Source organism: Nematolebias whitei, chromosome 9 (genome assembly GCF_014905685.2).
Source record: "Nematolebias whitei isolate Nwh7 chromosome 9, NemWhi1, whole genome shotgun sequence".
NCBI lineage: Eukaryota > Metazoa > Chordata > Actinopteri > Cyprinodontiformes > Rivulidae > Nematolebias > Nematolebias whitei.
In genome coordinates, this window is record NC_056506.1 from 44,170,640 (window position 1) to 44,198,178 (window position 27,539).

The 27,539-nt window shown below is 40.4% G+C and overlaps 1 protein-coding gene across 1 annotated transcript in view; it reads right to left on the reverse strand.

The window, feature by feature from the left end:
• st6galnac3 (ST6 (alpha-N-acetyl-neuraminyl-2,3-beta-galactosyl-1,3)-N-acetylgalactosaminide alpha-2,6-sialyltransferase 3) overlaps positions 1 to 27,539 on the reverse strand; it is a 102,891-nt gene that overhangs the window by 66,514 nt on the left and 8,838 nt on the right. The window contains exon 2 of the mRNA XM_037681885.1: positions 127 to 321. Within this exon, the coding sequence (XP_037537813.1) occupies positions 127 to 321 (195 nt within the window). The remainder of the gene's footprint in view (positions 1 to 126; positions 322 to 27,539) is intronic.

Here is a 27,539-nt window from a genome sequence, read left to right on the forward strand (position 1 = left end):
TGGGATCATGTTGAGATTTAATTTATTTAAAACAAGATGACCAGCTGGATAAAACAAGAACTGCAGTTTGTGAATTTGATGCTCCATCTGATAAAATATGTTTGCCGAGAAGCTTTTGACCCTCACCTCCTGTTTGGGGACGCTGACGTAGCCTAGGTGAGGTTTGAAGGCCTTGTAGGGCTGCTTGGAGAACATCCAGTGGCTGCTGAACGCCTCACCGAACACAGGCTGCAGGAGGAAGTACGGTTTCTCCGAGTAGTTCACCACCACCACAAAAAGAGACACGGCCACGATCAGGCTGGTGGCGATAAGTGGCTTTTTCTGTGGAGACAAAGAGCTCATTAAGCACAAGTTTGAGTTATGCATACATATTATAACCAGATGAATCAGAGATCGTGTTCCAGCCGGTGCAGCTGGAAGGTTGGGACATGCAAAATCAGCTAAAAAGCCAGTTGTGTTTCTGGAAAAGCTGAAGGAAGCAGCATGATATAAATCTTTTTATCATTTAATTAAAGAATTATTGCAATGAAACGTCATCCAGCAGCGTCAAAGTTCTTTCTGCAACATTCAGGGCACCATGAAACCATCAACAAGCATTAACCCAAACATGATCAGAACTGTAGAAGCCTTTTGGATGAAAGGTGAAACAGAACAGGAAGGGCAGCAGACTTCTAGGTAACCACTTGGAATTGACTCGCCTCAGTTTGGCTCAGGGATTTTAAATTAATCAACCAAACACCAATACTTCAGGTCAGACATTTTAAGTTTTTGGAGGTTGCTTGACTGGTTAACTGGAAATATAGTAGTTTTACTCATTTCTGTCTCTGATCAAATTTATTGTCTTTCTTGGCTTGACTCGTCACAGATGAGTAAAAGTAACAATTTATGACTTTTAAACATTGTTTGTCTCAACTGTGTTGATGTGTTTATTTCTTGTCAGAAATAAGATGACAAAGGGAGAAAAAACAACAACTTTGATGCTGCTTAAATTGCATTTATGCAAAAACACATTTAATTTCAAACAAGTCTTAACGCATCAATATATAATTTACAAAATGTTTCATTTTACGGTCAGAGCTACAAAAGTTGTAGTTTCAGTTGTAAATGTCTCATATAAACAAGTGCTACTCCGTTGTACCCCATTGCTGTAAGATGCAGAGCAGATACTGGTGAGCAAAGGGAGCAATTTTAACCACCACAAGGGGGATACCCCAATCATTGAAACTATGAAACTATACTTTTAAGCAACATAAAAATTAGAAAGCATAATTTCCTCAAATGATAGGAGTGGCCAGTTTACATATACAGTAGTCCCTCAATACTTCATGGTCCGACTTTCATGGACTCACTCTTACGTGGGTTTTCAACATAAGATTGTACACATTGTTTCCCGGTGGCCTGACCCGCTCAGGGGCCCCCTCCTTTCTCTTTCTGAGGATGTTGGTCACAGCAGAGCGGACAAACACAACAGGCGGGCGCACAACCTGTGACAGACAGCCTCAGAAAGAGAAAGGAGGTGGCAGAGTGGGGTCTGTCTTTCCCCATCGCTGCTGTGGGAGCTTTAGTGAGGCAGATACCCACAACTAGGAAATGTCAACGTGCTCCCGATGGCCAGTCCGCCCCCTGGAGCTGATTGGCTCAGTAACCGTAGCATCAGTCTGTCTGCTTTCTTTCTCTGCGCTCTTTTAGTGAGTTTTAAAACATTGTTAAAAACATTGCAAGAGTATGGGAAGAGTTTATAAAGCCTTAAAATATATATATAAATACTAGGGCTGGACAACAATTCGATATCGATATATGCCTCGATATACTTTTATTCAATAATGGTGATATGAGTTTTAAGCACATTTTCAATAGTTCGATACGATTACAGCGTTTCACCGACACATTTCTTTTTCTGTTCGGGTTGAAGCGGCCGCTTCAGTTTCAACCCGAACAGAAAACGGTGCGACACAACTACGTAAGTGCGTGGTGACGTAGATGTTACACAGAGCTCGAGTCCAGAAGGCGTTAGCGGTAGCAGGCTAGGCTAATCTCCAATGCACGTTAAGTTTTCACTTCAAAATGAGTGCCCATGACCGTCAGAATGTGACTGAACAAGCTTTCACAAGCGAACAGAAAGCAGATGACATAACTGATAAGAGAGGAAAGACTAATTCGGCGGTGTGGAAGTGGTTCGGCTATCCAAGATCCGATACAAGATACACTGCAGGTTTCAGTCGGTGTGCTGTAAAATGTGCCGGAGAGTTGTTCCAACTAGCGGTGGGAACACATCTAACTTGTTCCACTCGATAGAATCTGCTGAGAGTCAGAAGATGAAGCACAACAAAGTTTGAGCCAACGTGTCCCTGAAACAACACTCCCAGCTGTATCAAAAGAGAAACACATGCTGCGTGGGTTGTGAAGTTATGTTGCTGTTTAAAGTTAAAACTATTAATATTGACAAAGTTGAGTTTTATATTTATTTGATGGTGATTTCAATGGGTTTTTTTGAAGGCTAAATACAAAAAAAAGGTGAACATTAATTTATTTGTACAATTTGTACAGTTTTTCGGAGGCTTTTATATTGTTTATATTGATATTGAATTATATAGGTATCGACCAAAATTAAGAAATATATCGTGATAAAAGTTTTGGCCATATCGTCCAGCCCTAATAAATACTCAAATAAATAGAACGTCCCTACTTCGCAGATTTACACCTATTGCTACGGTGTCTGGAACGTAACCCCTGCGATAAGTGAGGGACTACTGTATATATGGTGGCCGCCATCTTGGATTTTAATGTAGCAACCCAATTTTCTAATGGAAACATTCTTACTCATAGACAGACACACCAAAAAGGAAGTTGGTTATTTTTCAAGTTACACATATATAGAGTCATATTGGATTCTGACGTGACAACTCAGTTTTCGACTAGATGCAGCCACACACTAAGATGGACACCGTTACCTCGCCTGTTTTTCAAGTTATCGGGCTCACAACGTACACGGACAAACGGACAAAAGAAAGAAAGGATGGATGGAAGAAAAGTATGAGTCTAAAGGTTGTGGCTGTATTTCACCATCTAAAGGTGCAAATATTTGAAGTGCCTTCTCAGTAAAAACTCCGTTGGGACAAACAGGGGTTCATGAAAGTGCGTTTTACTGGAGTCCCTTTAATAATTTCTGAAGAGGGAGACGTGAGACCTCCTGCTGCAGGAGGATAGGCTCAAAGCAGCACAGCAACTCTGAAGAAAGTAAAATCTAATCATTTCATTTTGGATTCAGGACTAATGATTCACAGCAACATCTTCTCTTCCCTTAAGATGCATCAAGGATGAGAAGATCTCTGAAATCCTGCTCCTTCAGAAAATAGTCAATTTGTAAAGATTAAAAAAGATTAACACTTAATCTCTGCTCACTGAAACACACGATTTCACCTCTTGTTTGATGCAGCGGTTTTAAACGACCAGATCAGCTTTTTCAACATTTATTTTTTTTCACCGAATCAATAACAAGAACAATTGTTTGTCTGTTGGCTGAAATGAAAACTTCATTCAAACTAACATTTAGGACAAAAAATATTCCATAAACTCCAAAAATACAACGATAACTCTAGTGACCACAGAAATCAACTGTTCACTAACTTGCTAAAAGAAATAACAAAACTAAGCACACAGCTAGCTTCTGGTTGATTATGAAACAAACTTTTTTAAAACTTAAGGATAAAATTCTAACAAATGTGACACAATCCCTGATCTTTTGGTTCTAGTCTGGAGTTCCAAACATACAAGAAAATATTGTCCTTGTCCACACATTTCTAAAATTATCCTTGTAAAAATTTAAGTGTTTCAAAAGAAATGTCTTCATGCACATGGAAACATCAAAAACAAAACACTGTAGCAACCAGGCCAAGCCTGTATGAGGCGCTGCAACACTGCCACAAAAATACACCTAAAACAGGAAACAAGGCGCATAAAGCTTTGGCACGGTGTGGAAAATATAGACACAAAAACAGGACACCCTCAGGCATAAGGTGCATGAGAGGCGGGGCTATGACATCATAAAAGTTGCATTTTGGCTGAAAAACACCATACCTGTGTGAACACAAGATAAAAACAATAAAAAATATATATTTTGCGTAGTAAAAGTATACTCCGATTGATGCAGAGCAGCTTTAGAGGGACACACTTCGGGGGACTTGATTTACCAGCTTTGTCTTGTACCTAAAACACATTTAAAAGAAACAAACTCAGGTGGAAATATTCTTAAGGGTTCTTCAACATGAGTTTTGGGGACTAAAGGTTGGGCTTGGCTGATAAGTTGAAGTTGATACCAACTTCAATTTAAATGTATTTTTTTTAACTATCAATATAAATATGGAGACTGCACAGCTGAAAAACAAATTTTAGTTCCTTACGTGACTAAAATAAAATCCTTAGCCTGTCACATTGTCTCCTCCTCCTCAACCCATGGGGTTCGTTTGAAACAACATTAGTTAAAAGAAAAAAAAATAAACCTAAAAACTCATCATTTAAAAAATGGGCAGTTTGTTTAAGTGAAGTTGTATCGACAAACCAGAAATGCTTCCAGCTTTTACAGGAACAGATTTGTTGTATTAATGGACAATAAATCTGATTCTTACCTGCATTTTTAAAGAACCCATTCTAGAATCAGTCCTGATCGAAAATTGGAACCCCTTTAATAGAAAAAAACAATCAGAATTTATTTTCTTTCTCATTTTATTGCAAACAGCCCGAAACAAAATGGCACAAACTGCATATGCAGGTACCTGTGAACATTTCTGGTCCAGACTCAAACAACTGCTAGAACGGCTGTCGATTTGTTTTGTTACAGGATTAAGGGACTTTGTTCACTTTGCATTATCTGCTTCTCTGTTTCCTCTACAAATAAAGCAACAGCTGGCGCGGCATTGTTTCATCCACAGCTGAATGGGAAGGTAATGGGTATTATGGCCCCACAAAAAGAGAGAAAGAGCTTGGAGTGATGAATAATGGATAAGTGATGGAGGAGGAAAGGTCTCACAGAGGAGAAACTATCGGCAAAGCAGAAGTGAAGATCAATGGTTGTGGTGAAGAAAGTATTGGAGCCTGAGCATGATAGATTTTAACAGAACCAAATATGTTTCATTTTTTCTCTACTTTTTTTTTTTTGTGTGTGTGGCTAGTCTAACAGCCAACACCTTTGGATTTTTAGGAAGTTGTTGTTTTGCAAACTCTTTGAAGCTATTTGATGGGAATAAGACTAGATGTGGCGTGCGGTGATGGTGAATCCCCCCTACCGCCAGAGAGGCTGCAAAGCATTGAACTCAAATATCACGTCCCAAAAAAAGGCAGCAGAGGCTTCGCATGATGAAGATGAGATCAAACAGTCGTGGTGCAGCGGGGGTGAGGTTGAAAAGAGGGTGACCATTTGGAGTTTTGAGAAGCCTATCACATTTTCCCAGCTGTGTGTTACATCACCCATCGTTTCACGGCTATCTTTGATCACAAACACATCTGATCTGTGTTCTTCTGCAGAACACCGCAAAGAGACTTTTTTCCTTTTTCTCTCCTTCCATGATTTTATAAAACCTTTTCAAAGAGTACGATCAGAAAGTCTTGTCTCGTAAAAAATAAAGAGAAAGTAATTTTCTAAAAATGCGCTGCAATAGTCACTCATCAAATCTAGAAATCAAGAAACCCATTCCTTTAAAAGCTGGAAGTTTTTTCAAGAGAAGGGAAATAGAAACAACCGTCAGCTCAGTCTGCAGAGCTGAAACATCCATCCGCTCTCACGAGGACGGGGAAATTTCCTCGTCTCCTTCAACCTCAACCTGTGGCCACAAATCACAGGGGAAATGATGTGTCAGAGTCTGGAGGTGATCGGAGGACCCAACGTGGGCGTACCGAGGCGCCGAACCTCAGCTGGGCAAGAAATTCCAAACTCCTTTCCTCATCCGTTCATCCATCAGGGTGATTTTAAGTCAAGTTGTTGAACCGTGAGGCACGGCAGCAGAGAGGCTCGGAGTAGGAGAAGAGTGGGAGACTGGGACTTTACATCATCGCAGAGACAGCAGGAAGCTATAACGTTTGAACACTTGAGCTTTTGGTTAACATTAAAACATTTTGCTTGAGGAATATGACTCCATGTGCAACTCCACTGACCTTGTTTGCCACCATCAGATTTGACAGTCATGGCCATTAACTGCAGGACTATTTGCAGTTGTAGGCTGGGGACATTTTATTTAATGCACCACGACTGAAAGCTTCCAGGGGCCATTTCTGAAGGAGCTATACGCTGATGGGACTATTGATCTCAGTTTTCAGTCTGTGTGGGACACTGGGGACCCAGAACACAAGAGAGTCATCATTTTCCTCCATGTCTCATGGCAGATCAGTCTGACCAGGTTACCCAGAGGAAAAACTAGCAGAATGTCATGAGTGGCAACAATCTGGTGGGATTTGGACAGAAGTCAAAAAATAGTAATCTGACATCACAACAAAGCATTTACTCAAGAGCAAAGAAAAAATAGAATATTAGTACATTTGAACTTGAGTTAATATGTTTAACGCTATGTATCCAGTACTGTGCACAAGTTTTAAACCACCTCTAATTGTTTTACCTCAGCTGAAAAGCCAAAGGTGGACGATACAAGAAAAACAGAGCTGAATCTTCCATCAACAGGTGGTTTGGATTTAGAGAAAGACTTTGAACAAACTTTTTTTTAATTAGTGCTACTGGTTGATTTTTTTGGCATGGATGGATTTAGGCAAGATCTCATCCATCCATCCATTATCCATCAATCCACGCTCGTGCTGCTGTTGTTCGGTGTATTGTTTTTGTACTACTAGTACTTAGCGTATTCTTAGTTTAGCATATTTCTTAGTTCATATCTTAGATATTATTACTGTTTTTCTTCACAATTTATACTTTTTGTTGGCTGTAACTGGGACCCTGTGGACACAATTTTGTTCCACTGGGTGTTCGGTGTGGTGTAGTACATGTGGTGCGAACGACAATAAAGAAACTTTGACTTTGATTTTCTTTGCCCAATTCTTTCCTTTTCAGGTTGCATGGGTCACTGGTGTCAATGTCCAGCAGTCACTGAGCGAGAGGCGGGGGACACCCTGGACAGGTCTCCAGTCCATCACAGGGACACACGGAGACAAACGAGACAAACAACCATTCACTCGCTCACTCACACCTAGGGACAATTTAGAGTTACCATTCAGCCTAACATGCGTGTTTTTAGTTTGTGGGAGGAAACTGGAGTACCCAGAGAAAACCCACACATGCACGGAGAGAACAAGCAAACTCTACCCAGAAAGCTTCCCGGCCGGGATTCGATCCAACAACCTTATCGCTGACAGGCAACAGCTCTACCAACTGTGCTCCTGGTTTATTTCGTTGAAAGAAGTCAGCTTGTCATTCATGTTTTGTTTCTGGCATTAGCCCACACCCCGTTACAAACACAAAACACGGCTGAGTGTACCTACAACTGTGCACATTATAGGTTCAATACGTGCACTGTTGTGCTATGTACATTTGAATGAATCAATAGTATTCATTCTTTTTAAGCCAAAGTGGAGTCGTCTACTTGATCCTCTTTCCTTACAGAGAGCCTTGTTGACTATGGGAGGCATTTTATCTTAATCCTTAATAAGCTTAAACTAATTGAGACACTTTTGCCCATTACAAAGTCCTGAGATGTTTACTACCCTCAGCCTGGGAGCTTCTTACACCACCTACTGTATCTGTGCATTGATTCAAAATGAAGCAACTTCTCTAAATGTGAACTCAAGGCAACAAATTAATAATTTTACAAAAACTATGTTCAAATCACTGCAGCTCAGTTTAAATGGAGAAAGCCCCCAAAAATGGAAATTATACATGTAGCTGAAGTGAAATTAGGTTTTATTTTAAGTCAGTGATCATGATTAGGAAGACAAATCTTTATTGATGTAATCTAATATATTTAAAGGTCTGTCATTCTTGGAAGAACTGCATATTGCAGTCGAGCAGACGGAGACTATGCCTGTCATGGTTTCGGGGGAATTTTGGAACCCAGGTGGCGAACAGAAACGCAGGAGAACTCGAGGATAATGAAAACTAGATTCATTAATCAGAAAATAAAAAGCTGTCAGAGCAGCTGAACTACTTGCAAATACACGAGAAACGCAAGAATGTGGAGAAACGCAGGAGTGAAAATACGACAAGCTGTGGAGCGTTTAATACACGACTGAGGGACAAACTAAGGGACACAAAATATAAAGCAGGTACACTAATGGACACCTGGAGAGGAGACAACTAGAACAGGTGGGAGGAGCAGGAGCAGAACTACAGAGGGGGGGAAATAAGAAAATTAAAACACAGAAAAATAATAAACACAAGAATCACAGAAAAATCTAAAAGCTAAAAAAAATACTAACATTAATACAGATTCTAAAAATACCTTAATATGTCCCACTTCAGATGCCGGGCATTTAAAAATTAAACCTAAAGGGGGAAAAAAACTTGTAAATGGAATTAAATGAATCAACAAAGTCCATGCTCAATAATCCAGGTATACAATCCAACTATTTTCAGTCTGGTCATCTGAACAGTTACTATTTTTTTTTTTTTTTTTGGTGCTGAAATGTTTAACCTTCCATCCAGAAGGCTTCATCAGTCAAGAAAACACACAACACAAAACTGATTCTTCCCCCAAAGAGCTTATTCCAAAGTGGAACAAGCCAGTTATGTTGGTGCTAAGGGGGTGTGCCAAAGAGACCATCCCGGCACCAACACAACCGGTCCGCCCCACCTCGGAGCAAGCTGCCGGGACCAATCAAAATGCATGACCACATGCAGATTGTATTATTGTGACAGTTAAAGCTCCAGAAGGTGAAATTTAACGACATTCTTGTATCTAATCGTGTTACTGGCAGCAAAGACTTGGGCTCGTCCTCCTCAGGGAGGCATTAGTTCAAGTTTGGATGGCTTTAGAAGCGAGGTGTTTTTCCAAGTTACACACAAACCAAACCATGCATCTACTGCAACTTTTCTAATCTCGCTGGATCTTTTTTTTTTTGTCTTATGTCCTTGGCGATAAACCCGAAGTCTTAAAGTGAAAGCAGGAGAAAGAATGAGTGAAAACACATTTTCTTAAATTAACTGAAATTGGATTTTAACTGCTTGCTGAAGCGTGGTGCCAGTGAAGTGTTGCTGCTTTGCAAATTTTATTTTTTCTTCTTTCCCCCTCTTCCCTGGAGACCCTCCAAACTGGCAGCCAGATATGTTTTTTCATGAGCCGTTTTTCTTCAGGTTGAACATCTCATTATTCCAATACCCATCACTATTAACTTTTTAGATCAAGCCTTGGTCCTGTTGTTTACTGAGCTGCGGGATTATTCTTTGAGGGAAATTGTACTCGCTTCATGCTCAGATGGAGCCTAATGGAGGTGAAACTTTGATTGCACAATATGCATGAGGAAATAAATTGCTAATTTGCTTTGAATTTTCATTCATCACACAAGTGAACTGAGTCTATTGTTGATAACGCTCCAATATGGAGATTTATTGCCCATTTGGTGCACGTTACAAAAAAATAGCAGAGAATAATATCGGTATAAATGTTTAGGATTGTATTCTAAAATAAATATTATCCTTATATTGTTGTATTTCATATCAAAGGTGTGAACATCCAAGCTGCTTTAGGATGATTCTCATCACCCAAAGGCTCTTGTGGTCCCATCTCAAGCCCTTTCAGGAAGCAGAACATTAAAGAACAGCACTCGAGGTTCTGGCATGAAGCTGAGTTCATTTCTGCATTCTGCAACACGTTCTTCTAAAAAACTAAGGCGGCAGCAAATCAGGGCCGGTGATGTGAATGCAAAGAAGATTTATGGCAGCCAGGTGATGTGAAGGTTACTGCAATCAAGGTTGTGTTCTGAAGTACCATCGATGAAGAGCTCTGCCTCGATGGGGCAGAGATGAGGAGAGGAACTCTTTTACAATGACGTTTGTTTAACATTCAGGAATTTCAGATTTTTCCCCATTAAGTAAAAGAAAAAAGCCGATACGTACGTGATATAAGACATGAAACAGAAGATACCAATCACTAAAAAATGATTTTTAACTGAAACATGCAACAACTGTCATAATAACTGCTGCATTCTATTATACATACTTTCATTTCTGTGGAAATAAATACACAAAATAACGCCTGAGACACTTTGACTCCACAGCACGTTCTTCAACACAGATATGTTTCTAAGCATTTTCTTCCAATTCCTATTTGGACAAGTTGCAGCATAGTTAGCATGTCCAATCAAAACCAAAATGTCTCCCTGCTGCTCCGTTGAAACGTCAAACATACGTTCTCCAAACCGGCATTTAAGATAAAACGTTTGTTGGCTTTATATTTCAACTTTTGAAGTATTGGTATGGTTCTGGAACCACAAATCACCAGAAAGGTTTTAGATTTATAACTTTTTAATGTTTTTTTTCTTCTTAAGTTGCTAAAGTGTCATTCATAAAATTATTTTATTTTTTCATCAACTTGTTTTAAGTTTATTTGGTTTTCATTTAAAGATGTTTGGTGCTGGTTAAGGCCACTTCTGGCCCACGGGCCATTTGTTGCCAGATCTCCATCAGAAACTCAAAAACAAAGATACTGACGACTAAAACCTTAAACTCAAGGCTTGATGAATCAAACAAAAACATGTTTATGTTCTTCTTTGAAATACAAACAAAGTGAAAAAATGTTTTTCTTGTTTGAGAAACTAAGAAATGTTTTTATTTAATCTTTAAGAAAATAGAAAACAGCATAAAATCTGGAAACTAATGATTCCTTATACGGTACTCTGTTTTCATTTTTCAGACTCATCCAGACTTAGAAAATACTAAAATCTAAATCCAAACTTTTCAAGCCTGCATGAGAACTTGGTCTTTGAAGCCAAAAAGAACAAAATAAAAATAATTTAAAAAAACAGTGTTTCTGCTGCAATTAAAGCCGTGTTGCAATCAGGGGTAGAAGTAACGAATTACAAATACTCACATTACTGTAATTAAGTAGATTTTTTTGGGTACTTGTACTCTTATGAGTATTTCTTCCATCCATCCATTATCTTTTACCTGCTTCTTCCATTTTGGGTCACGGGGGTCGCCGGTGCCCATGTCCAGCAATCACTGTGCGAGGGGCGGGGTACACCCTGGACGGGTCGCAAGTCCGTCACAGGGACACATAGAGACAAACAACCATTCACTCTCTCACTCACACCTAGGGACAATTTAGAGTTACCAATCAGACTAACATGCATGTTTTGGTCTGTGGGAGGAAACCGGAGTACCCGGAGAAAACCCACGCATGCACAGAGAGAACATGCAAACTCCACCCAGAAAGATTCCCAGACCAGGGTTTGAACCGGGCACCTACTCGCTGAGAGGCAGCAGCTCTACCAGTTGCGCCACCGTGCTGCCCAGCTGAGAACTTGTTTACTGATTTTTTATTAAAACCTTTGTGTGAAAAATGCTATGCTAAAGAGCTCAAACAAAACTGAGCGTCCGCCATGTCACCATGTCAGCTCAAGTCAGCCCAAGTCAAGGGCCCTTCTTCCCATTTTTCTTAAAGAGACAGCTGCTCAACATCCATCCTTTGATTCAAACAGTCTTATACTGCCATCAGGTGGTCAAAGAAGGTACGACACTCCAAACAAATCAACGTTTCTTCTAAAATTTGACAATTAATTATTGTTAAATTTCAAACAATATTATCGTTTATCGCAATAATTTCTGAAACGATTAATCACCCAGCAAAATTTGTTATTGAGACAGGCCTAACTGTCAACAGAGAAAATGAGGAGGTAAAGGCTGAGGACCAGTGCCCGTGGTCGTACCTGGAGAAAGTTTTCATGTACAGAGGGTGAAAAGGAGACAGTGTCCAGATGCTAACTACAAGCTACAAGACTTCAGCATCTAATCTCAAAAAATATATTGCGGTATACAAGGTTTTACAGCTGCCTGTATGATATTGCCTTTTTATTGTTTGTATGTACAGGTCTGTCGTGGTGAAGAGAGAGCTGAGTCAAAAGGCGAAGCTCTCAATTTACCGATCGATCTACGTTCCCACCCTCATCTATGGTCACGAGCTTTGGGTTGTGACCGAAAGAATGAGATCTCGGATACAAGCGGCCGAAATGAGTTTTCTCCGCAGGGTGTCTGGGCTCTCCCTTAGAGACAGGGTGAGAAGCTCGATCATCCAGGAGGGACTCGGAGTAGAGCCGCTGCTTCTCCACGTCGAGAGGAGCCAGTTGAGGTGGCTTGGGCATCTGTTTAGGATGCCTTCTGGACGCCTCCCTGGTGAGGGAGGTGTTCCGGACACGTCCCACCGGAAGGAGGCCCAGAGGAAGACCCAGGACACACTGGAGGGACTATGTTTCTCGGCTGGCCTGGGAATGCCTCGGGATTCCCCCGGAAGAGCTGGCCCAAGTGGCTGGGGAGAGGGAAGTCTGGGCCTCCCTACTTAGGCTGCTACCCCTGCGACCCGACCCCGGATAAGCAGAAGAAAATGGATGGATGGATGGATGTGTGGATTATTAGTTTGGCTAATTATGCAAAGATCTTAGATATTGTCACTGCCATCGGTTTGCCTGGTACTAAAATAAGACGAAGCTTCTGAGCGTCTGAGAAACGTGTTTTAAACGTATCCGTTATCTACAGTAAATCAAACTGAATGACTTCTATTAACACAATTAAAAAGCAATTAATACTCTGAGTAGTTTTTGAAACGAGTACTTTGCACTTTTACTTAAGTATTTTTATAACACCAGTACTTTTACTTGTAATTGAGTACAATTTAAGCAGTGTAAACAGTCCTTGTACTTGAGTACAATTTTTCAGTACTCTTTCCACCTCTGGTTGCATTTAAAGACACAACAAACCAAACTGTACCTCTTTTTCCTGCAAGTTTTTCAGAAGGATCAGAAACATGGAGAGGTAAAGTACAGAGGATGCTCACATCTTTTCACCAGACTCAAGTGGCCATCTGCCACTTCTGCGCCAAACACAAGAGCCATGAATACCGTTTGGATATTATCCAAACAAAAAGCAACCTTCTTCTGAAACTGAGAGGCTGTATGCTTGCTGTCCTTGATCAAACTGCGTTTGATGAAATAGTTTTACAAATGACGGCCTGTGGCCCTCACAGCCCCAGTTTTTGTTCGTAAGGCCCACTTGCAGTTGAAATTGAATTGGCAAAGACCGTTATCAGACTCAAAAGTGACGAGTGCGTCCACGTTTGTTGGAAGCGCAACGTCATCGTTCATACGTTCTGAATCTGTTGATCCGGTCCAGCCCAGCAGAGGGTGCAGCCACCTCACCCAGACGTCATGTGGAGAGCATTAATGCTAAAGCTCATTATTACATTAAACCTCACCCAGGGGTCACAGGCAGGCATTTTTTACCTTTACAACCACAGTTTAGTGATTACAGCTCATTAAAGCTGCTGCATCAAGACTGAGCTAGCGTTTGGAACACGTAAAGAGAGAAATTTCTGTTTTCTATTCTTCTTTAAACAATTTAGTCATTTCATTTACGTATAGCTCTGAGTATAATAATGAAACATGTTCATATAAAATAATTTTAACAAACTGTTTCATTTTGAGAGCTGTCATTCCTGTTTATGCATCATTTCTAGTCATTAATGCAGAAACAAGGGGGAAAGCCTCTTTAAGAGCCCGTCATGCGTGTTTGATAACTGCAGTCCAGATGTTCATGCTGTGTAAACACATCATTTGTCCTCATATTAGCAGAACTCCAACAACAAAATGTCCTGATGTGGTCCCCTCGGCTTCTTTCTGTTCTCACACTTATCAGTCAGGACATACGAAAAGCAAATCCTTCAATCCAGGTCAAATGAACGCTAATCTGTTCTGCTGGCAGGAAACTGCATCATTATAGCGCACAGCATAACAAAGAATAATAATCTGAACTTGAAAAGGAAGTTTATTTCATGGATAGTCAAATTAAAATAAGAGGGAAAGTGAATCACACTCATGTAAATAAATATGTGTGTGTGTGTTTGTAACAGGATGAAGCCAACCCAATTGGACTAATGCATATCTGATATCAAATGGAAAATAATCCCCACTAGTATAAAGGATTAAACACTCTAAAATATTTAGTTCCCCTTCTGGAGCCAGGAAACTTTCAGGACGAGGAAATGTAAAAACTAAAAAAAAAAAAACCAGCTCCATATGTTCCCAGAGACGGCTCGGTGATGCTCTATGCTCTGCTGCGTGGGCTGACGCTGAGAAAGAATTTGTAAAAGTAAAAAGAGGAGGAAGCCCCTCCTCGGGCTATTTGAGCAGCTAAAAGTCAGTAGAAGCAAACGGATCATTTAAATTAGTCTGAATGTCTCCCACAAAACAGCTAAAATAGCCATGGCTACCTGAAAACCCCTCTGCTACAGCTTTGAAAGGGCACAAATTAGATTTATTAGGATTTTAAGTCTTACAAGCGGTACACTGATGTCACCAGCGCTGAAGGATTTGAATGGTGGATGTTTCTAGTTTTCAAGATGAGTGGTTTTTTTTCTGGACTGGAATTAAACAGAGAATGCAAGTAAGACCAGATATTCATGTGGGTAGGAGTTTTCTTCTCTGAGGCGGCACAGAGCTACGGATCGTGCGGTGTGAAGGAAGCAATTTTATCAACCACAAAGTGCAATGGAGGAGCCAGGGGGTGGCCAATGGTGGCCTTGGCTACCATAAATTAATTGTCAGCCACCCCAATCATATGAAGAAACTATACTGTACTTCTAAGCAACATCAGAACTAGAAAGCATTTTTTTTCCCTCAAATAATAAGGGTGGCTCATTTACATATACCGTATTTTCCGCCGTACACGTCGCACCGCCGTATAAGTTGCATCAGTCCAAATATGTCTAATAAAGTGGAAAAATCCATAAATTAGTCGCTTCAGCGTATAAGTTGCAGGGCATGCAAATTATACAAAAAAAACGTGACTTATAGGCTGAAAAATATGGTAAACATGTTGGTGGCCATCTTGGATTTTGAAATTGTAACCCAATTTTTGATAGGAATTTTTCTTGTGCCTACATGCAGCCACACACCAAACAGGAAGTTGGGCTGTTGCTTATTTTTCAAGTGATCCAGCTCCCAAGGTCGTCAGATAGAATGACCTTTAGGAGATAATGCAAATCAAGATGGCCACCACAGCTAATTGGCCTAAGCAAACAGAAAAATGTCAAAAGCTCAGTTTTACTGTCACTTAGCTAAATGTGGTGTGGTAGCAGCCGAGAGTCATCCTCAACACATATTTCAGGTGCAAACACAGACCCTTGAAATGTTTCATGAGACTATGAATAAAGTTGTTTTTATTCCAGCTTTACATTTATGTCTTGATTTTTGCTTCATAAAACACATCTGGGTTTCACTTGTGCTAGAGCAATATAAATACATTTTAAGGATAAATGGTCCGAATTAGGCCTGAAGACAGAGAATGCTGCAACGACTAATCATCCCTTCGAGTCTCGAGGCGTTCAGGCAATAAGAGAAAATGGCCTCAGCTGTTCACTTCCAACAAAAGCCCTTTCAGCTTCACACTGCTGTGATAACTTTGATTCGTATGCCTGGTTCTTGTGGCTACAGATGGCCATCTGGCAGGAGAGGAAGCGCTGCTGTCCAAGGACAAAACAACCGTACGGTAAACCATCAGCCGCTCTCCATCTGCCACAGAAGTCCCGACGTCAGGCCACAACTTGGGACGGTTTGCAGGAAAACTGTTTTCTTTTCTCATTCAACCTTTACTTATACAGGTTAGTCTCATTGAGCCACGATGACTCATTTACAAGAGGGACCTGTTTTAAACAAAGAACAGAAGAGGTACAAACAATGGACAGTCATAAAAAAGAATATAAAATGAAAAGTAAATAAAAGAACAAAACAAAAACAGCAAAAATGAGACAAAAACATCTACATTATAAAGCGATGTAAACTACTGAAAACAGGAATATGTCTGTGTTGGTTTTTTTCCATGAACTTAGCAGTTGTTTAAAATCCTTTAGAGAGGTCAAGGTCAGGAGCTTCAGAAGGTGTTCCAAGAAACAGGAGCAGAGTAGGAGAAGGCCCTTTTGCCTAGTTCAATCCGCACCGATGCAGGTAATAATGTCCTGAGAGAGCACGCTGTAGCTGCACTCACGTATTGACATGTAGGAGGAGATGTATGAAGGCAGCAGACCAAGAAGTGATTTAATGATGAAAATGTACCAGTGAGAAAGTCTGTGTGAAGTTAATGATGTCCAGTGAATGCAGGGTGCAATGGTGGGTACGGTAGTTACAGCCAGTTATGAATCTTTGTGCACCGTGATAGGCAGCGTCCAACATCTGCAGGGTGCTTGTAGAGGCGTTCATGTAAATAATGTCACCGTAGTCAATGGAGGGGAGGAAAGTCGCAGTTACAAGGTCATTCCTAGCATTCAGAGTTAGACAAGATCTATTTCTGAGAAAGAAACTCAATTTAACTTTCAGTTTCTTTGCCCAGCTTTCCATGTAGAGCTTAAAAGAGAGATGCGAATCAACCAAGATACCCAAGTATTTATAAGAATCTACAAACTCAATAGGGACACCATTCGAAGATAAGATAAAGAAGGACTGTTGGTACAGACTCCCTGTTTGAGAACAACATCTCTTTGGTTTTATCTGCATTTAGCACAAGTTTGAGATGGAACAAAGCTGACTGGGTGATGTCAAAGGCAGACTGGAAAAGCTGGAAAACCTTAGCCACTGTTTTAGCTCGACAATAAACAACTGTGTCATCTGCATAGAAATGTAAGGATACATCAGGGATGATCTGACTACATTACTTATGTAGATTGTGGGTAGGTCCTAAGACTGAACCTTGCGGTACACCACTGTTAACAGTTAGATAACTGGAGGAAGTAACATTATGTTGTAACTTTTTTTGTACAGCATTATGTTTTACCATTATGTTTTTACAGCAGATCTGCGTGTGCAGCTTTGATTTCTGTGTAGAGCAGAAGAAATGTAAGTACTCTGCCAGCAATCTGGCTGTTGGCGTAAAAACACCAACCAGAGAAAATCCATTTCAATTTTCCAAATGCCTGAGCGGGATTCCTGACATTTAGTAACTGATATTTTCTACGAAACTCAATCAAATCTCTCTGTAAGTCCATAATAGAGACTCATCTCACCGATAGCGATTACAGACAGTGTAACTCCTGATACGAGAAATGTGAGTAGATCCATCAGAAGCACAAAGCAGACAGACCTGTAAGAGCCGAGGGATCGGACACACAGGTGAGCTGCATTATTCACAAGGCGCAGGAACAAACACTTTTCTTCTCCGCTTGAGTAAAGCTGGGATTTCCTTTAAGGTGTTATTTGTTAAATAAATGTGTCTGACAAGAAAACCTTTCCTCAAGGCTGCCGGAGGAAAAAAAAAAAAAGGAATGGAAAGCACTGAATTTTAAAGAGACTCAGCAATAAACTGAATTTATTCTGTTCTGAGTTCAGCTCTTGGACGGTGGCTGAGGAACCTTGGCAACAATGTTTGTTTTGTCTTCATTTTTTAAGACGCTTTTACAACAAAACTGCACAGACTTTTAAAAACACTAGTCCTTTAATCTGGAGTTTATTTTCCTGTGCCTGTTTCAGTCACATTTAGACCTTTTAAGACTTTTAAAGACTGCTACGAGTCTAATATAAGACCTAAATGAATTGCATCCAATATGGAGTCATGACTGCCGTTCAATCAAGTTTAAATTCAGAACAAATAATAAAAAATTTCAACAAACCAGTGAAAGGAGCTGGATTCTTCATTTGCAATGAAGGCAGAATGTAAATAAATTCCTTCTGACAGGGCTGCTGCTTTTAGTTTTGCTACAGCGCATTGATGCATGAACTCCTCAGACAGAACCACACACTGAACCAATTAATCCAGACGACGCATTTAAAAATAAAAGTTGACTGAAGAAGCACTGAATGAACAAATACATCTAGGACTTAAATAAATGTATTTTAAGACCTAAAATGGAACATCTGGACATGCTTAGGACTTTTTAAAGCCTAAAACTGGGATTAATAATGTTTTAATTAAGACTTTTTTTTATTTTTATTTAAGACCCTCCTTATACCTGGATTTAAAAACTTTATTTTTGTTTAATAAATTTTGGTTGTCACGAGGGGCCTCAGTGTAATTTTTTAACCCAAGGGCAGCAGGAGGGTTAAACTAGACATGTGGCTAACAATTAGAGGAAAAAGTTTATTACAATAAAACAATAAATAACTGTACTTATATAGCGCACTTCTATCCAAACACAATTCCTAAAACCTTCTGCAGCACAATCTCTGCCCTCATTTACCCACGTACACGTCGACGTGTGGAGCCGAACCCCCAACTCTCTCGTGGGAGGACAACTGATCTAACCACACAGCCACAACAACTGGGAAAAAATAGCAAGAATGTTCATTTACACCAGGGGTTCTCAAACTTTTTGTGTGGGGCTTCAGGGACCCCTCACAGGGGAGAAAAGGTTTCAGGGACCCCCCTCATAACCCTAAAGTTTATTAAATAATTTTCTTCAATTTGTCTCTTTAATGTGATGGAAATATTTGTGTAACATAAATACTGAAGACCTGTTCTTTAATATTATTAATACAACTTGTATACTTTTAAACATACCAAACCAAACATGGGGTATTTTCCATTCAAGACAAATTCATTAAGAAAATTAAACTTGAATGGGTGTGGGGTCTGGGGGGCTCCCCCAGAAAATTTTGAATAAAGTAGATGTGATTTCCTGCATTTTTAACAGGTTGTTAAACATCAACATATATACATATATATACATATATATACATATATACACACTAGATAGTCCGGTAGACTCGGTTCGGTCACTAGAGCTCTACAAAAATAATTGAACAAATCATTCTAAAGAGACTAATCAGTGCTTTAGATCACATTCATACACCGATGGGACACACACTGGAGGCAATGGGGTTCAGTGTCTTGCCCAGGGACACTTCGGCATGTGACTGCTGGTGGATTCGAACCCCCAACTCTTGCATTGGAGGACGACTGCCCTAACCTCTCAGCCACAGCCGCCCACTGTGTTTCGTACAAACTATCAGGAAGGTTTAAAGGCTGCAAACACTTTCCTGTTTCTATCAAGGTGCATTTTAGAAGAAATAAATTAGCACAGCATCATTGCTGTTTGGCTCAAACTTATTTGCTGCTGATGTGTACGTGCTGCTGTTCAGCAGATGATGGATGGATGGATGTATGGATGGATGGATGGATGGATGGATGGATGGATGGATGGATGTATGGATGGATGGATGGATGGATGGATGGATGGATGTATGGATGTATGGATGGATGTATGTATGGATGGATGGATGGATGGATGGATTGATGGATGGATGGATGGATGGATGGATGGATGGATGGATGGATGGACTGACTGATTTATTTTGTAAAAATGAAGAGTGGAGCAGCTGAGCGCCGTTTTGATTTGAAGTTATGAATAAAATAGAGGAACTTGCATCTTTGTTTAATCTGAGGACTTTTAAAGAAACCTGAATAATAAAATGAATCATTTTGAAAATATTATATTTATATTTTCTCTGAGTTGTGTATTTCTGACCTGCGCCTGAGCAGGTTCAGCTTCTGAGCAGTGAGCTCCCTCTAGTGAGCTCTGAAGAAATCCATTTAAAATACCTTCAAGATGAACGAATGCAGAGAAAACAAAATGAAAAACTGTTTTCATGGAACTTAAATTACAAAGTTAAAACCATTTCTTACTACTAGTTACAGTGTTTTATACCACTGTAATTAAATCTTAACACCCAAGTTAGGAATGAGAAAAACAATGTACTACATTTCTTGGCGTGCCACACATCTACAAGCATCATTTACATTTTACGATTGCAGTTTTTTTTACTTCTTTTTCCACTATACATGTGTTGCAGCACTTTATATTGAACCCATTTACAGCTTTGAAACGCCTCTTTGACTCACATCTAAGGTGTAAAATACACACAAAGTGCAGCAAGACTAAAATAATCTAAGCATTCACACTACTGGGTGAACATCCATGTTTGTTTTTTTAACGTAACTTGTTCCGCAGTTTTTGTGCCATTTCAATAATTCATGCATCAAACGTTCGGCTCATTCAGGACATTCCTGCTGTGACTTTTGGTATTTGTGCAGCTTTTACATTCTGAAATATTCAGCTTTTCAGCCATGTTTTTCTCATTGAAAATGAATGGAGCTTTCTCCACATCCTTCAAACACTTTGTGCCGTTTCAAAACTTTTACAGCTCATTTCAGCTTTTGTTCTGCTTCAGCTTCTTTCTGCTAAATTCTGCTTTTTTCTGCTACATTTTTAGGTAAATGTCTCCTAATTTTAGCCTTTTCGCTGCTCATTTCAGGGGGTTTTTGCTGCCAATTTTTCTATAATCTATTCACTCTTTCAGCTTATTCTGCTCTTTCAGTTTTCTACACATTTCAGCTGGTTTTTTTCAGCTTTCTGCTCTTACTTTCCAGATTTTAGCGGAGGTGAACTGTTCAAATTCAACTCTCATTAACAGTTTAGCGATGAAACCTTTTCTCGAGGTTTTATCAAATGAGCCCAAAGCACTTTGCAGGCATTTGATGTTATAAGAACCAACGCAAAATGATAAATACGATTTAAAAAATAATGTTTTATTTACAGGTTAACCACCAATTTTTCTTTACTGGCATGATTTAACCTTTTTGTTGTTCTTTACAAGTTGTATTTTTTTTTACACCACTAATATTTTCATGAGGAGAATAAACGCCTGAGTCACCTGCATCCAGTTTAATCAAAGTAGCAGGAATTTACCCTGTGATTTTTCACAGTGAAGGCCTTGATATGATTTGTTAGCTCGTTTCTTTGATTTTATTAATCCTCAGCTTGTTTCTCCATAAGTGACACAGAGCTGAAATGGACCAGCGGTAAACAGCCAGGTGAACCAAAAGGTGATCCGGTCCTGCCTTGTGGCACATAAAGCCCAGTTTATTCTGCAACAGAACAATAAAGCTTGCAGAGTGTGTTCTGTGAAAGGCTGTGCTGCTCTGAGGGTGGTGGCGTTCAACCTGAGAGGTTGAGTCATGTCAACAAAAACAAAAAAATAAACAGCATGCGGCTGCAGTTGTTGGGCAGATCAGCACAAAGCACAAAATACAGATAAAATGGTGGTAAAGCATCAGAAAATACTAAAGTAAGCTCAGTGTTACCCAGAATGCATGGTGACACTTTGAATCGCTTCCCACTTCCTTTCTGTTTCCAAATGGCCACAACAGCTGAAGGTTGAGGGCACAGCAGATTACGTTTCATCAAATAAATTGGACCGGTCTTTATGTCTATTTAATTCCCTCGTTTTACCGCCGGGCTTTCTTTATGCACGTCCACCCCTTCAGATGGCCGAGGCAATCAGCCTCTCGGTGCCGCCGCCCAGAGCGCTGCCAGGTTCCACCGAAGATAATAACAGAGGCGCAGCAACCTTTTATTAGCTTGACTGGGTCAAGAGCCCTCAGGAAAAAAAAAAAGGACCCATAACATCACCGGACCAACTCCCAGTGAGCATTTACAGCTCGACCTTCAAGAAGACAAACGGAAGCAGAGAATCTCACGTGAGGCGTCTGAGCTGAACGCGTTTTCTACAAAAAATACATCATAACCTGTCGGGGTAATAAATGTAGTTAAAAAACGGGCGTGGCACACAGCTCGCAGCTGGACAACATTAATTTAATTACAGGATGTTCTGCTTACTCAGAGGCTTGGTTCAAGGGCAAACTGAACGCTGAAGCCGAGCTGCACAAAATCAGGCGATACATGGACTAACAGCCGAACCTAATCTTACCACGTCACTGTTACAGAGCCGTGGCTCTGAGATCAGGGAGCAGTGTTCCCCCTACCATTATACAAGCGGGGTGCCCCACCCCATCAACAGAACTGAGCACCCCGCCTACCAAACCAAACTTGCGCCACCCACCCAGCACTGACGTAGCACTAAGCAAGTGGAACGAAATACAGGCTTTCTAGCTAAAAAGCTCAAGGCAGCACTCACGTTGCCTCTTCTCTCAAGCTGAACACCACACAAAAACTGTTGGTACAAGCTGTGCTCAGACGTGTCTCTGTCCCGCCCCCCCAAGTTAACTAGGGGAAACACTGGGGGGGGGGGGGGGGGGGGGTACAAGCTGTGCTCAGACATGTCTCTGTCCCGCCCCCCCAAGTTAACTAGGGGAAACACTGGGGGGGGGGGGGGGGGGGGGTACAAGCTGTGCTCAGACATGTCTCTGTCCCGCCCCCCCAAGTTAACTAGGGGAAACACTGGGGGTGTTTACTCCTGATGATCCAGTCTGCATCAAGCAGCTTTACTGTCTGAATTCTTAAATTTAGCAAGGAAATAGCTAAACAGCTAAAAAATAAATAAATAAATAAAATTTAAGGCCATTTTTGAACAAATAGAATGTCTACGCTGAGGGGGCTGCTGGTTTGAACCCAGGTTGTGTCAGAGAGGATAGCCGGTGCAAAACTATCACCAAATCTTTTGAGTTTGATCGCTGTGGAAACCCCTGCCGGGGGGAGCAGCTGAAAGAACAACAACAACAATGTGAATGCCTAAATGACTTGTCTAAATTTTACTGAAGAAGCTGAAACTGAGTTTTTAAAGCTAAATATAAAAAAGACTATCTAAAAGTTAAATGTAGCAAAAGTATGGCTTAGAAGATAAAAGTAGCCAAAGGATAATACCTAAAAGAAGCAAAATGCTACATATAAGTTAAAGCAGCTAAAGGATAGCTAAAAATTAGCAGTAGCGAAATGCTGGTTAAAAGCAATGAAAGGCTCTAGCTAGAAGCTAACAGTACCGGTAATTAAAAGCTGAACACAGCAAAAGGTAAGCTAACTGCTAAAAGCAGCAGAAACCTAAATAAGTTGAAAATAAAAAGAATTTTACAGCAGATTTCAAAGAGAACGATTTTTTAAAGGAATTAAATAAATTTCTATGGGAAAATATTTGACGATTAAAAAAAAATGTTTTTTTACTTGTTTTTTTAAACTTTCCAAAACCAAAAGTCATCGCACCTATCTCCTAAATGAGCTAAATGTTTTGATTTATAAGCGGTTAAAGTAGCACAAAGTGTGCATAAGTAGTTAGATTACAGAAAACAGAGAAAAGAACTGGAAGACAACAGTAGAAATGCTGAATCAGCGTTCACACAATAATTGAAGAGTTAAATAAGGACGCTGTCCACAAGCTGTTGAACAGTCAGGATTTTATAAAAACAAACACCCCAGGAGCTAAAATGACTCAGTGTTTTTCCTCGGTGCTGTAAAGGCAGCATTAAGCATTTCTTTAAATATCTTTCCCCACAATCTCAGACATGAAACTGCCCCTAGGTTCTTTTTTTTTTGGTCTTTTGGCTGCACTTCTACACCCTCATGTCTACAAAGAGCAAAACATCTTACCACAACCACAACCACTGTTGATCTGTCTCTGCTCGGGCTTCAAGTTGAGCCGTTGGGCAGTTTGGCCAAAACTCAGAAACTAAATGTGCAAACAGGAGAATTACAAATGTAATTCAGCAACAGTAATCAAGCCAACTAAGTTTTCTTCAATCAGAACCAACTAAAAAACACAAGCATCTAAAGTTGTACAGAAAATTGTGTTAAGGAATCTTTAGTGCTACAAGATCATTAAAGACTGAATAAACGTAACTGACTGAATCCTAAATTGTGACGGAAAATATGTTAGTTGTTTATTTTTACGTACTGGTACTAAATGTTTAATTACAACATGTTAAATAACAGGGATGGGTAAGAAGTGGGATAACAGGTATAAGAGAACAGGTGAGGTACTTTATCAGAAATCAGGAGTCATGCTGCCAAATGAATAAGAAAGTATCACATTAAAATCCACTGTTGATCAACTCTGTCCTTACAGATCATTTCCAAGTGTCTCAACACAAAAACTGCTTATTTTTCCACCATAATCATCTGATTACTTTGAATGGAAAAAAGATGGTGTGATCTTATCTTGAGGAAATAAAGCTCGGTTCCTTGCGATAACATTAAACCAGCTTGGTTATGTCAAGATAATTGACTGGTTAGCGCTTGATCTCAAAATTATAACAGCAGTACAGTCATTCATGGCTTCCTTGTACGCACTGATTTAATTAATCAAATAATATAATTATGTAACGGTTTTCAGGTTGCACCTTTAAAAGGTGAATTATGTATGACCTGCTCTAGGCCCAAACACAGTGGGTTCATTGTGTTTGCGTTATCTCCACGCTGCTGTTGGCTAAGGGAACCATGACTCTGCCACCTGACCAGCAGCATCTGCAGCCCAGCTCCGTTTATCTCTTGTGACTTATTCCTCATCCATTAGTCAAAGCTCAAACCCAACTGTCTTGATCCTGCAATGGTGTGAGTGACCCTTTAAGCCCTGAAGAGCAGAAGCAGATCAGGTTTGTGCTGCCAACAGAACAGACAGGACTGTAAACCGGGTCAGCTGACTATCTGACAGGTATCTTACAGCCACAATAGAATCGAGCTGCAAGTAAGGCCGTGTACATTTTTTATTTACTAGTTTTTACAACAGACTTGTTTCTCTGGCTACACTGAAGCAGATAATTCACTTTAAAGCTTCATATTTTATTGATTAAAATACTGATGTTCTGAGCCGTCGTATTGATTCTCATCTCACACAAATAAAGAGACAGCACATTTACTTTCTAGTCAGTAATTTGTCCCAACTTGTTCTGACTGAGGGTAAACCAAACTCACACAAGATTTTTTGTTTGATTAAATATTTTTTTTTTTTTTGAAAAAAGCATTAGCAAAAGACAAGAGGAGGCACTTGACACACTCTGTCGAGCATCACCATCCTTTACAAATGGGTTAGTGCCATTAGAAATAAGATATTCTTATCCTATTTATCTCCATTCAGTTATCTGGGATAGACTTGTGTAGAGCCGCTGGTCCTCCACATTGAGAGGAGCCAGTTGAGGTTGTTTGGGCATCTGGTAAAGATGTCTCCTGAATGCCTATGGGCACATCCAGATGGGGGGAGACCCCAGGGAAAACCCAGAAAACATTGGAGAGACTATGTCTCTTGGCTGGCCTGGGAACACCTTGGAGTCCTCCCTGGAAGAGGTGGCAAGAGATGTCTAGGCCTCCCTGCTCAAGCTGCTGCCCCCATAACATGACTGGAACAAGTTGCAGGTGATGTACGGACGGACAGATGCTAACCCACAGTCTCAAACCGTATTTGTTCTGCACCACACCACACTAGTTAAGGGCCTGCCCACAGCTGGTACCCAACCCCACTCATTCCAGTTTATGGGACCACCTTGTTCATGGTTCAAAGCGAACTGCTACAAGGTGATGATTTAGACATAAGCAGGCAGCGACCGTTGATTGGACTGCAGAGCCCATTCCTCTCGGATCATTGTAGAAGGCAGAGCATGGGTTTATAGTTTGTTTTTTTCTGGAGTTCAATAATGGAAGCTTCAAAAGTGGTGCTGTTGACCATTGACAAAGTCCAGACCTTTATTTCTTTGATGGCGAACCAGAGGATTCAAACAGAGAGCTGTTACGAATGATGCCTGCCCACAGTGGGGAAACAAGTCACAGTGGGTATCCACCTACACCTGAGAAAAACCAATAAGACGAGAACCGACTCGAGTTGTACTTATCAATGGCAAAGCAGCTTAAGGACGCTGACCTGTGGAGAAAACTCATTTTGACCACCTGCATCTATGTTCTCCATCTTTCAGTCTCTACTTAGAGTTGGTGATCATAGGTGGAGGAGGTGAACATGGCCTACTCTGGCTTAATGTCCTCGCCTCTGCTAGGATGCAGTTGATGCTCCCTCATAGGTGAGAGTTGAAGATCCTTATGACAGATTCTTCTGCCAGACGTTCCCAGCAAATCATCACTAAACGTTTAGGTCTACTGGGTCAGTCGCATCTTACCCCGTTATTTGACCCAACTCACCACCATTTGCCAGTTGACAATTCATCTCTCCAAGAGTCCAAAACATACGGCTGCTGATCAGATGACAACTAAAAAGTCTTATCGATCTGCAGCCTAGGGTGCCCTGGTGCCATGTGCACCTGTGGACACTCTGTTGTCAAACATGGTGTCCGTTATGGACAAACCATGACCAGAACAGAAGACCAACAGCAGAACACCCATCAGATTCAGATCTTCTCAATCACTGTGTCTATTTAACATGGGTGGGAATTCAGCCTTAATTTCCACTGCATTGCCTTACAGTATTTGTTTCTAAATTAATATGTTTCTACATTTGTTTTGTTTCTATACTGCCATTAATTCTAGTTTCAAAGATGGGTGAGCCAAGGTTGCTGGCTCAATAAATCACTCTTTGCCTGAGTCACACAATTCAGAAAACAAACTAGTGTAAAGTTGAAAACTTCCCCATATGGTACTGAATTTAAGTTGTTTTCCCTGCTAACAAAGCACCATCTGCTGCTTTATTCTAGGGATTTAAAAGACAACATTTAGCTCTTTGTGCACTTTTCACAGTAAACATTCATTTCAGTCAGAACAAGCTGATTTATCTTCACTTTTTTAAAGAAACTGCAGCCAAATGTTTTACAGTAGTGATTAAAATGCATTTCCTCTGATATCAAGCAGAGTAATGGTAGATTAATGATTCGTTTTGGTATGATTTCTCCTCTGAGCTGCTGTTTTGGGGTAATTAAAGTGTAGAACTTCAGCCCTTACATTACAGCTCCTCAGCGAGCTCGTGTACAGTAATAATAGGGGTTATGGCTTAAAGGCTTGGCGCGAGTGGCATGTAATTTTAGGCTGCTGACCGTGGCTACAACTAAAGAGCAGAACTTAACTTAAAGGCTTCCATATAAGCTCTTTTATTAAACTCCGGATGTCTTTGTGCTTTTTTTCCTCTGATAAGAGAACAAAAAAAGCCTAACACAGGCAGGTGTCGGTGAAGTTCAAGTAACCTGAACTCTTCTTCAACAAGATTAAATACTGCAGGGTTAGAGACTACCTGAACAACAAGACTGTAGGCACAAAAGGAGACCAAGTAAAACCGTCCCAGACGCTGACAGGATGTGGTGTTTGAGTGCAGCATCGGTCCGTAGCCAGCTTCCATTGCTGCACCGTGGATAACTCTGGAGGGAGGTTATCACCCCTGGTTCTCTCTGTAAATAAAGCTAACCTTGCTGTAGCTTTAGCAGCAGTATGAGAATCTGTATGTGTGTTTACACAACAGATACAGACTAAATTCCCATGAAAAGGTAGACACACATATAAAAGGAACACTGTTGGCTCGGTGGGGCTCAGAGAATGGACAGCGACGAACGAAGACTGTCTGTCAGGAAGGTGCAACTAAAAACTGATTTTTATTCACACGTTGTCTGAAGACGAACAACATACTGCCTGTAAACTAACACTACTACACTAAACTACTAGATTACTAATGTAAACTAACAGTACTACACTACACTACTA